The 12,433-nt window shown below is 38.0% G+C and overlaps 1 protein-coding gene across 4 annotated transcripts in view; it reads right to left on the bottom strand.

Annotated features, from left to right (window-relative positions):
- Nucleotides 1-12,433, bottom strand: part of dpy19l3 (dpy-19 like C-mannosyltransferase 3) — a 91,796-nt gene that overhangs the window by 52,797 nt on the left and 26,566 nt on the right. For 3 of the 4 annotated variants that reach the window (XM_057842718.1, XM_057842737.1, XM_057842744.1), the window contains 5 exons: nucleotides 11,914-12,035; nucleotides 9,021-9,166; nucleotides 8,831-8,954; nucleotides 8,627-8,761; nucleotides 2,236-2,367 (listed from right to left, as the gene is read on the bottom strand). In XM_057842718.1, coding sequence (XP_057698701.1) covers nucleotides 2,236-2,367; nucleotides 8,627-8,761; nucleotides 8,831-8,954; nucleotides 9,021-9,166; nucleotides 11,914-12,035 — 659 coding nt within the window. The remainder of the gene's footprint in view (nucleotides 1-2,235; nucleotides 2,368-8,626; nucleotides 8,762-8,830; nucleotides 8,955-9,020; nucleotides 9,167-11,913; nucleotides 12,036-12,433) is intronic. The other variant, XM_057842728.1, reaches the window with a different exon arrangement.

Raw genomic sequence — 12,433 nt, 5'->3', positions numbered from 1 at the left:
ATGAGCATTATTGAATGCTTATGACAGATATCATTTTGTATCATCCAGCAAATGATCTCACTTTTGAATAGATGTAAAAGATCCGAGCTGGACATGAATGGCGTGACATAATTTGCCGGATGATACTTAATGACATCTGTCATAAGCATTCATTAACGCCCATGATAGTGTCATGTCACAATTATGACGGCCTTATGGTAGTTTAATGACGCTGGTGTAAAATAAAGTGTTACTATTTATTTTTTTGTTTTTGTTCTGTTCACGTTTTTTGCTGTTTTTTTTTTAAAATGTAAAGCGTCTTTGAGCATTGGTTAAAGCGCTCTACCATTTAAATGTATTATTATTATTATTATTATTATTAACCCAAATAAATCAACAAATAAGCAGCACTGGACTATTAGCTGCAGGGTTCAAAATGAGGGGAAAAAGTAGCAGTTTATAATCCGAAAATTACGGTAATGAGGATATATGTACAACAAAAGAATTTACATAGCAAAGGTCAGCTAGTTTAAATGCTATAAAATGCCAACTTTTTTTAAACAATGCTCTTAACAAATAGTTCAAACACATATTCCCACAACAAAACAGCTAAATATTCCTTTAAACTAAATTGCAAACTCATTAAAAAAACATTAGCTCAAACAAAAACTTAGCTTATGTTGGTCTTAACAGGGAGCAGCAGGATTATGCTATGTGAAATGAGTTATGTCATATTCACTGTTGCGACTAAAGGGCAGTGTATCTGCCCAAATCAATAAAACTAAAGGCAAACACTTTCACAAACCATTACAATGCCATTTTAATTAAATGAATACTCGAGGCAGCAAAATTTAATTCGAATACTTTTTTTCTAATCGAATACTCGAGTTAATCGATTAATCGTTGCAGCACTAGTTTGAAGTGACTCAAGAATGTCCCCAAATGAATAGGAAGTGACTCCAAATCAAAAGAAACCCTGTAAATGCCCTAAAATGAAGAGTAGTGACCTGTAAATGCCCACAAAAGACTGAATGCTCTGGTTTCCGTGCCAAAATTGATTTTGCCATGTGGCATTTTTTTGCCCTGCAAATGGATTTTTGCCATGTGGCAAATGGATTTTTTCCATGTGGCAAATGGATTTTTGCCATGTGGCAAAATTGATTTTGCCATGTGCCATATGGTTTTTGCCATATGGCAAAATGGATTTTGCCAAGTGCTATTTTTTTTATCATGTGGCAAAATGGATTTTGCCATGTGGCATTTTTTTGCCATTCAAATTAATTTTTGCCATGTGACATTTTTTGACATGTGGCAAATGTATTTTGACATGTGGCAAAAAGGATTTTTCCATGTGGCATTTATTTGCCATGGGCATTTTTTCCTTGCCATGTGGCATTTTTTTTTATCATGTGGCAAAATTGATTATGCCATGTGGCTTTTTTTTTGTCATGTGGCAAAATTGATTTTCCCATGTGGCATTTTTTTGCCATGCAAATGGATTTTGCCATATGGCAAAATTGATTATGCCATGTGCCATTTTTTTATCATGTGGCAAAATGGATTTTGCCAAGTAAATTGATTTTGCCATGTGGCATTTTTTTGCCATGCAAATAGATTTTTTGCCATGTGGCTTTTTTTGCCATGCGCCATTAACAGCGCTCGACGTCCAATCCTGTCAAAATAAATTGTCTCGCGCCGTCAATGGCAGCCAGTGAGCTAACGTAGACACTTCTCATGAGATCAAGATTTTGGTTGCAGACAAATGGATTCTTGGCGGGAGCATATCGATAACCTTTCGGACTACAAAGTATCAATATATATCACCTTTTCAATTTATTGCCACAACCTTATTCACAACGAAACAACAATTTTAAACACCTCACGACGACGAAATGATGAACCGTTCTATTTTTTTGGCCGTGTAATTAAGGCTTTCATTTTGGAGAAACTAATTTAACAGCATCTGCCAGCTAAATGAATGACTCGGAACGCTTTCCGCCCTTCGTACCCTCTCGCACGTACGTACATATTAAAAGCGGCCTATTTTCAACAAGTAACTTAGCATACATACATAAATGATTTAGAGCCACGCTCCGTCTCGCCGTCTTACTAAATATCTCCGTAATTGCCGCCGCGATAAGATCAGATTGGAATAAATTACATTAAGACTTGACGGGGAAATATGTCTCCCGCGCGTAAAGCGGAATTATCGGCGTGTTAAAAAAAAGCCGTCGCGTGCGTCTTATGCGTACGCACGTGGAAGTGACGCACGAGGAGGGCCGCCGTGACGAAGCTGAGCACCAAGGAGCCCAGGATCATGCTGTTGAAGAACTGCAGCAGCCACACGCTCAGCAGAGCGCTCACTTGCACCAAATACAAAGTGGTCGCCTAGGGGGAAAAAAAAAAGAAGGAATATAATGGTTGAATTAAATACAATGCTCACATCCCAGATGTGTAAGTCTTTGAGTACTGTTGGAAAGTTTTATTCTGTGAGTGTGCTGAAGTGTAGTTTCCTAATTCCACACTGCGCCCACACCCAAAGGAGCATAGATTTTTCCCTCTTCCACCCTTTTCTATTCCTTTTTCTCATCTCTGGAATCAAAAATGCCTCATGGCGACCCGACAGTTCTCCCTTCCCTGTTCTCCACATGCATGTGTCACTTTTTTCTTTTTTTCAAATCAATACTGTATACGAAACTGTGAGATTATTGTCTTCTAAGTAGAAGGGAAAAGGTACCGTTCTCGCACACACCATATAATTGTTTGAATTTGTATAACACATTCATTTAACTATAGTTTAGGCAGACTCCACTCAGTGGCCTTGAACACAGTAAAGTGAATCACCTTATTGGCGCTCATGAGGGGGAAAAGGAAAAATGGTACCGTTTCTAGTAGGCACCAGCTAACTGTTTGCATTACTTAAACACATGTAATATAATCAATCAGGGAATAGTATCATTTCTCATATTCACTGTAGGACTGCACTACTCTAACACACCTAATGTAAAATAAATAGCTCACCATAGTTTAAAGAAACAGAATAGATACGCAACGCCATCTTATCACAGAAGCCCAAAACGTGTGCGCCACGAGCAAGATTGATGCACCAACTCTGGCAATCAGCCCTCAAGGTCAAAGACTAGCGCGCTTTGTCCTAAAACAAGTCGTGCCAGCCCGGATAACAAAGTTGATAGCAGGCGCTTGTGACGTCAAGACCAGCGCCGGTCGCTGTGGCAACCACATCCCATCCACGCACGAACCTAAACAGCCCAAAACCGGCCAAAGTGGGATGATCCCAAAGCAACGCCCGGACACACCTTCGGCCGGCCCACCGACATAAAAAACACTGGACACCCATTTGAACTGGAAAGGCAGACGGCATATAATCATGCCAATTATCGTGATCAAAATTTTGACGATGTTCACAGTCAATCTCAAGACTACCATGACTGAAATTGTCAGTTATCATGGCACTGAGACAACAATTTTACTGCTGCACAAACGCCAGCAGATGGCAGTAATGCAACATTCTAATTGTTTTTCAGTCCACACGAGGGGTTTCTAGGTAAAATTTTGCTTTAAATTTTGGCAAAACCTACACTGTAAATCAGCAGTGACGTTACACGACGCATCGGCCCGTGTGATTGGCTGCAGACAGGCTCCGTCAAATGCATGTTTCTCAGCTGCGTGAAATGAGTCTCAAAAACATCCACGTACTCGTAAGTGCAGATTTCAATTATAAATGTACGGAAGACAATTCACACACACACATTTGATGAATGTACGGAGCCGTTAAAAGAGACATTGACAGAAATAAAATAATTTAAGCAAGCATCTGGTAAACATTAGTATTAGATAGCATTTAAGCTAGGGGAATTTTTGCTATTAAGTAAGTCCATTGTTTTAAACATTTGCATTATATAGCATTTAAGCTAGAAGGCTTTTGCTATGCACGTTAGCCAATTGTCGTAAACATTAGCATTATATAGCATATAAGCTAACGGACTTTTCCTATGCAAGCTAGCCAATTGTTGTAAACATTAGCATTATATAGCATTTAAGCTTGTGGCGTTTTGCAAGAAAAATTACCTAATTGTTGTAAAAATTAGCATTATATAGCATTTAAGCTAGCACTTTTCCGACGCAAGTTAGCCAATTGTTGTAAACATTAGTATTATATAGCATTTAAGCTACCAGACTTTTCCGATGCAAGTTAGCCAATTTTTGTAAACATTAGCATTAAATAGCATTCAAGCTAGCGGACTTTTGCGAAGCAAGTAAGCCAGTTGTTAAAAAAAAAAAAAGCATTATATAGCATTTAAGTTAGCGGACATTTGCGATGCAAGTTAGCCAATTGTTGTAAACATTAGCATTATATAGCATTTAAGCTAGCAGACGTTTCCGATGCAAGTTAACCAATTGTTGTAAACATTAGCACGATATAACATTTAAGCTGGTGGACTTTTGCAAGGAAAATTACCTAATTGTTGTAAAAATTAGCATTATATAGCCTTTAAGCTAGCAGGCTTTTGCGATGCACGTTAGCCAATTGTCGTAAACATTAGCATTATAAGAATTTAAGCTAACGGACTTTTCCTATGCAAGCTAGCCAATTGTTGTAAACATTAGCATTATATAGCATTTAAGCTAGCACTTTTCCGACGCAAGTTAGCCAATTGTTGTAAACATTAGTATTATATAGCATTTAAGCTACCAGACTTTTCCGATGCAAGTTAGCCAATTTTTGTAAACATTAGCATTAAATAGCATTCAAGCTAGCGGATTTTTGCGAAGCAAGTAAGCCAGTTGTTAAAAAAAAAAAAAAGCATTATGTAGCATTTAAGTTAGCGGACATTTGCGATGCAAGTTAGCCAATTGTTGTAAACATTAGCATTATATAGCATTTAAGCTAGCAGACGTTTCCGATGCAAGTTAACCAATCATTGTAAACATTAGCACGATATAACATTTAAGCTGGTGGACTTTTGCAAGGAAAATTACCTAATTGTTGTAAAAATTAGCATTATATAGCATTAAGCTAGCAGACTTTTCCGATGCAAGTTAGCCAATTGTTGTAAACATGAGCATTATATTGCATTTAAGCTAGCAGACCTTTCCGATAAAAAACACTGGACACTGAGATAAGACAGATTTTGCTGCTCGGAAACATGTAGCCTTGTTTTGGATCCAGAATTGTCCCTCCATCGTCTGTTTTTGCCTTGTTTTTGACCATTGTCGATGAATTAATTGTCAACCTGCTTTCGGCAGACTTGTGTGTACTTGTACTAAACATACATATACAGTGCCTTGCAAAAGTATTCGGCCCCCTTGAATCTTGCAACCTTTCGCCACATTTCAGGCTTCAAACATAAAGATATGAAATTTAATTTTTTTGTCAAGAATCAACAACAAGTGGGACACAATCGTGAAGTGGAACAACATTTATTGGATAATTTAAACTTTTTTAACAAATAAAAAACTGAAAAGTGGGGCGTGCAATATTATTCGGCCCCTTTACTTTCAGTGCAGCAAACTCACTCCAGAAGTTCAGTGAGGATCTCTGAATGATCCAATGTTGTCCTAAATGACCGATGATGATAAATACAATCCACCTGTGTGTAATCAAGTCTCCGTATAAATGCACCTGCTCTGTGATAGTCTCAGGGTTCTGCTTAAAGTGCAGAGAGCATTATGAAAACCAAGGAACACACCAGGCAGGTCCGAGATACTGTTGTGGAGAAGTTTAAAGCCGGATTTGGATACAAAAAGATTTCCCAAGCTTTAAACATCTCAAGGAGCACTGTGCAAGCCATCATATTGAAATGGAAGGAGCATCAGACCACTGCAAATCTACCAAGACCCGGCCGTCCTTCCAAACTTTCTTCTCAAACAAGGAGAAAACTGATCAGAGATGCAGCCAAGAGGCCCATGATCACTCTGGATGAACTGCAGAGATCTACAGCTGAGGTGGGAGAGTCTGTCCATAGGACAGCAATCAGTCGTACACTGCACAAATCTGGCTTTTATGGAAGAGTGGCAAGAAGAAAGCCATTTCTCAAAGATATCCATAAAAAGTCTCGTTTAAAGTTTGCCACAAGCCACCTGGGAGACACACCAAACATGTGGAAGAAGGTGCTCTGGTCAGATGAAACCAAAATTGAACTTTTTGGCCACAATGCAAAACGATATGTTTGGCGTAAAAGCAACACAGCTCATCACCCTGAACCCACCATCCCCACTGTCAAACATGGTGGTGGCAGCATCATGGTTTGGGCCTGCTTTTCTTCAGCAGGGACAGGGAAGATGGCTAAAATTGACGGGAAGATGGATGCAGCCAAATACAGGAACATTCTGGAAGAAAACCTGTTGGTATCTGCACAAGACCTGAGACTGGGACGGAGATTTATCTTCCAACAGGACAATGATCCAAAACATAAAGCCAAATCTACAATGGAATGGTTAAAAAATAAACGTATCCAGGTGTTAGAATGGCCAAGTCAAAGTCCAGACCTGAATCCAATGGAGAATCTGTGGAAAGAGCTGAAGACTGCTGTTCACAAACACTCTTCATCCAACCTCACTGAGCTCGAGCTGTTTTGCAAGGAAGAATGGGCAAGAATGTCAGTGTCTCGATGTGCAAAACTGATAGAAACATACTCCAAGCGACTTGCAGCTGTAATTGGAGAAAAAGGTGGCGCTACAAAGCCTTAACGCAAGGGGGCCGAATAATATTGCACGCCCCACTTTTCAGTTTTTTATTTGTTAAAAAAGTTTAAATTATCCAATAAATGTTGTTCCACTTCACGAATGTGTCCCACTTGTTGTTGATTCTTGACAAAAAATTAAAATTTTATATCTTTATGTTTGAAGCCTGAAATGTGGCGAAAGGTTGCAAGGTTCAAGGGGGCCGAATACTTTTGCAAGGCACTGTAAGTGTGTGTTTTTGCATGTACGTGTACTATAAGTGCATGTACTTGTACTGCAAGTACATACAAGTACGTTTACTGCAATTACATACGACTACATGTGCTAAAGTACTTGGCCTACAAGTGCGTGTTCTTGCGTGTGCATGTACTTGTACTACAAGTGCGTGCACTTGGTCGTATATGTGCTAAAGTATGTGTAAATATTAGGGTTGTTCCGATCATGTTTTTTTGCTCCCGATCGTTTTAGTTTGAGTATCTGCCGACCCCGATATTTCCCGATCCGATTGCTTTTTTTTTTGCTCCCGATTCAATTCCAATCATTCCTGATCATTTTTCCCGATCGTATACATTTTGGCAATGCATTAAGAAAAAAATGAATAAAACTCGGACGAATATATACATTCAACATACAGTACATAAGTACTGTATTTGTTTATTATGACAATAAATCCTCAAGATGGCATTTACATTATTAACATTCTTTCTGTGAGTGGGATCCACGGATAGAAAGACTTGTAATTCTTAAAGGATAAATGTGACTTTGTATATTGTGACTAAATATTGCCAACTAGTGTATTTGTTGAGCTTTCAGTAAATGATACTGTAGCCATGTCCAAATGCATGATGGGAAGTGGAACCATGACTGTGCGTAGTGCTACAAATTGATATATCTTCTCTGCGTTGGGAAATAACATAAGGTGTTAAGAAAAAGATCAATTGCTACATTGCTTCCCATGATATTTCTAATCATAGGGAGAGGGATTGTAAGGCTTTAAACAATTAAAACAAGGCTCCAAAGGCTGCCAAAATTCACTCTACTCATTTTACGCTGCCTTTTATCTCTCTATATAGGTAAAACGGCGCCATTACAGATTGAGTGCGACAATGCGTGAGTGGGTCGTGCAGCGCATGCATTCATTGCGTTAAATATTTTAGCGTGATACATTTTTTTAAAAATTCATTACTACTGGAATCGGGATAAAGTTGATAACTCTACCTTAAGCCTAAACTAAAGACTCTGGATGAGTGTAACATATTATGTCTGTAACGTTAAATACAATTAGAAAATGACTTAATTAAAAAATATATATATATTAAAAAAAGGCATGGCCGATATTTTTTTGCCGATTCCGATACTTTGAAAATGACGTGATCGGACATCTCTAGTAAAAATGTGTACTCTATGTACATGTACTACAAATGCTTCCACTTGTGTGTACATGTGCTAAAGTAGATCGGATCGGGAGCAAAAAAACATGATCGGAACAACCCTAGTTTTTAATATTGTTGCTCATTAAAACTTTAAAGAGCAAGTTACCAATTTTTTTTGGGTAATTCAAAATCATAATAATAATCTCACAAAGACCTGGCATCTACATACGTACAAATCAAATTTTGGGTCATGTAGGCCACACTTTTATACTTTTAAAAAAAATTATTATTATCATTCATCTCTTTTGCATCTCATGCTATTTTAATGAATTCTAAAAATAAAAAATTAATTGATAAATGAATGAAATGTTTATAGAACAAAATTAGTAAACTTTAAAATGAATACAAAGAGAAACAAACTCTGGTTAATAACACTCCAAAGTAGATTTTCAAAATTGCATTAAATTTCATGGTATTGAATTCAAATGAACAATTGCTCCACCAGTCAAAATAGATTAGACGTCTATGGCAGTCAATGGCAGCCAATGATGTAAAATGAGTGTTCCAACCTGTGAGGCGGTGAATACGTCGGCACAGTCCAGCGTGTAGATCACCAGGGCCTGGACCAGAAAGATGAACTGGTTGAACTGCCAAGTCACGCAGAAGCACAAGCCGCACACGTACATCAGCCACACCATCAGCTTCTGTGATACAGCAAAAAAGAAAAAACAATAGAACAAAGTGCAAGTCGCTTTTCGCGAACGTGCGCCGACCTGCTGCAAGGCGCCCAGCTGAGGCCTCAGGTAGCACGTGATGGCGGCCACCTGCAGCGCCAAGAAAGGCAGAGACCAGTTCTCTCTCAATGAAATGGTGAACTCCACGCGGGTCGTGTCTACCCTGGAAACATCCCGACGATAGGTGAGCCGTAACTAAATGACGGGAGGGGTGTGGATCGCCGCCCACCTGTTGAGGATGTACCAGACGGCGGCCAGCGCGCCGGCTAGCCACGAGCCGGCCAGCAGCCACGCCGTCAGGTAGAGCGCCATCACGTACACCGCTTGAAGGGAGAACACGCTGTAGATGTAGAAGTACATAGGTTCCAGGTATTGCTGCAAAACACAATGTTTAAAGTGTTACTTACTATATGCTGACATCTGCAGCAAAAGTCCAATCCATTTGAACTGGAAGGGCAGGCGGCATATAATCATGCCAATTATCATGATCAAAATTTTGACGATGTTCACTGCCAATCCCAAGATTACCATGACTGAAATTGTCAGTTATCATGACACTGTGACAACAATTTTACTGCTGCACAAACACCAGCAGATGGCAGTAATGCAACATTCTAATTGTTTTTCAGTCCACACGAGGGGTTTCTAGGAAAAATTTTGCTTTAAATTTTGGCAAAACCTACACTGTAAATCAGCAGTGACGTTACACGACGCATCGGCCCGTGTGATTGGCTGCAGACAGGCTTCGTTTAGAAAAAAATGCATGTTTCTCAGCTGCGTGAAATGAGTCTCAAAAACATCCACATATTCATGAGTGCGGATTTCAAATTAAAAGCACATCATATATGTACGGAATACAATTCACACACATTTGATGAATGTACGGAGCCCTTAAAGAGACATTGACAGAAATAAAATTATTTAAGCAAGCATCTGGTAAACATTAGCATTAGATTGCATTTAAGCTAGGGGAATTTTGCTATTAAGTAAGTCCATTGTTTTAAACATTTGCATTATATAGCATTTAAGCTAGCAGGCTTTTTCTATGCACGTTAGCCAATTGTCGTAAACATTAGCATTATATAGCATTTGAGCTAACGGACTTTTCCTATGCAAGCTAGCCAATTGTTGTAAACATTAGCATTATATAGCATTTAAGCTAGCGGACTTTTGCGAAGCAAGTAAGCCAATTGTTAAAAAAAAATAGCATTATATAGCATTTAAGTTAGCGGATATTTGCTATGCAAGTTAGCCAATTGTTGAAAACATTAGCATTATATCGCATTTAAGCAAGTGGACGTCTGCAAGGAAAATTACCTAATTGTTGTAAAAATTAGCATTATATAGCATTTAATCTAGCAGACTTTTCCGATGCAAGTTAGCCAATTGTTGTAAACATTAGAATTAAATAGCATTTAACCTAGCAGACTTTTCCGATGTAAGTTAGCCAATTTTTTGGAAACATTAGCATTAAATAGCATTTAAGATAGCGGACTTTTGCGATGCTAGTAAGCCAATTGTTAAAAATTTTTTTGCATTATATAGCATTTAAGTTAGCGGACATTTGCTATGCAAGCAAGCCAATTGTTGTAAACATTAGCATAATATAGCATTTAAGCTAGTGGAGTTTTGCAAGCATAATTACCTAATTGTTGTAAAAATTAGCATTATATAGCATTTAAGCTAGCAGACTTTTCCGATGCAAGTTAGCCAATTGTTGTAAACATTAGTATTATATAGCATTTAAGCTAGCAGACTTTTCCGATGCAAGTTAGCCATTTTTGTAAACATTAGCATTAAATAGCATTTAAGCTAGCGGACTTTTGCGAAACAAGTAAGCCAATTGTTAAAAAAAAATAGCATTATATAGCATTTAAGTTAGCGGATATTTGCTATGCAAGTTAGCCAATTGTTGTAAAAATTAGCATTATATAGCATTTAAGCTAGCAGACTTTTCCGATGCAAGTTAGCCAATTGTTGTAACATTAGCATTATATAGCATTTAAGCTAGCAGACTTTTCCGATGCAAGTTAGCCAATTTTTGTCAACATTAGCATTAAATAGCATTTAAGCTAGCGGACTTTTGCGATGCAAGTTAGTCAATTGTTAAAAAAAAAACAAGCATTATATAGCATTTAAGTTAGCGGACATTTGCTATGCAAGTTAGCCAATTTTTGTAAACATTAGCATTATGCAGCATTTAAGCTAGTGGACTTTGCGATGCAAGTTAGCCAATTGTTGTAAACATAAGCATTAGAAAGCATTTAAGCTAGCACACTTTTCCGATGCAAGTTAGCCAATTTTTGTAAACATTAGCATTAAATAGCATTCAAGCTAGCAGACTTTTCCGATGCAAGTTAGCCAATTTTTGTAAACATTAGCATTATGCAGCATTTAAGCTAGTGGACTTTGCGATGCAAGTTAGCCAATTGTTGTAAACATAAGCATTATACAGCATTTAAGCTAGCGGACTTTGCGATGCAAGTTAGCCAGATGTTAAAAAAACATTAGGATTATATAGTATTTAAGCTAGCAGACTTTTCCGATACAAGTTAGCATATTTTTGTAAACATTAGCATTAAATAGCATTTAAGCTAGCGGACTTTGCGATGCAAGTTAGCCAATTGTTTAAAAAAAACATTAGCATTGAATAGCATTTAAGCTAGCGGGCTTTTGGGATGCAAGTTAGCCAATTGTTGTAAACATTAGCATTACATAGCATTAAAACTAGCAAACATTTGCGATGCAAGTTAGCCAGTTGTTGTAAACATTAGCATTATATAGCATTTAAGCTAGCAGAATTGCACGTTAGCCAATTACAGCCAAGTTAGCCAATTACAACAATGCAACAGTTGGCTAACTTGCATAGCAAAAATCTGCTATCTTAAATCTCATATAATGCTCATGTTTAGCTGATTGTTTCTGGTGCCAGATTGCCTAAACTTATTTTATTTCCTTTCGATGTCCCTTTAGGGATTTCCATATGAATGTGTGTGTATTTCACGTCAAATGTTATCAATCCCAAAAGAGGTGTATGTGTTTCATGTCAGATGTGTATTTACATCAAAAATGTGTGTGTGTTTATTAAGGAACTGTTCTACCTCCATATAAGTGTGTGTTACCTGTATGGGCAGCACTCTGTAAAGAACGCTTAGGAAAACCTCTTGGTAGATGTTCATCCTCTGCAGGATGTTGATGGTCCGCTTTGACTCTGTCAAGTTATCGTGAATCAACTCCGATAATCCTAAATCCCACCCGGGAAAAAAATATATATGTATTTACTATACAGTAGAAACACATCACTTTCATGGCTGACTTAAGAGGGATCAAGGTTGGTTGTTGATAATGCAAAGCTAGCATCAAAATTTGCACATACATGCGGCTTGGCATAAATTTCAATAATCTTCCAACAAATCGAAAAATGAAATGGCTCAGTGGCGCACCCCTGAATTATTCAAAAAGGCCTCTCCTATAAGGTTTTGGCCACGTAGAGCAATGAAATTTAGGAGTTGAAACTTTGTGCGAAACTGTCCCAAGAAGTCTCCTGCAGCCATAGTCCAAACCCAACAGGAAATCGGGTAATTTGGATTGAATGTGAATTTTTTAATCAATTTACATGGTTATCATTTGAGACCTTGGCCC

This window comes from Corythoichthys intestinalis, chromosome 1 (assembly GCF_030265065.1).
Source record: "Corythoichthys intestinalis isolate RoL2023-P3 chromosome 1, ASM3026506v1, whole genome shotgun sequence".
Taxonomy (NCBI): Eukaryota; Metazoa; Chordata; class Actinopteri; order Syngnathiformes; family Syngnathidae; genus Corythoichthys; species Corythoichthys intestinalis.
This window is presented reverse-complemented; position numbering and strand designations above follow the sequence as displayed.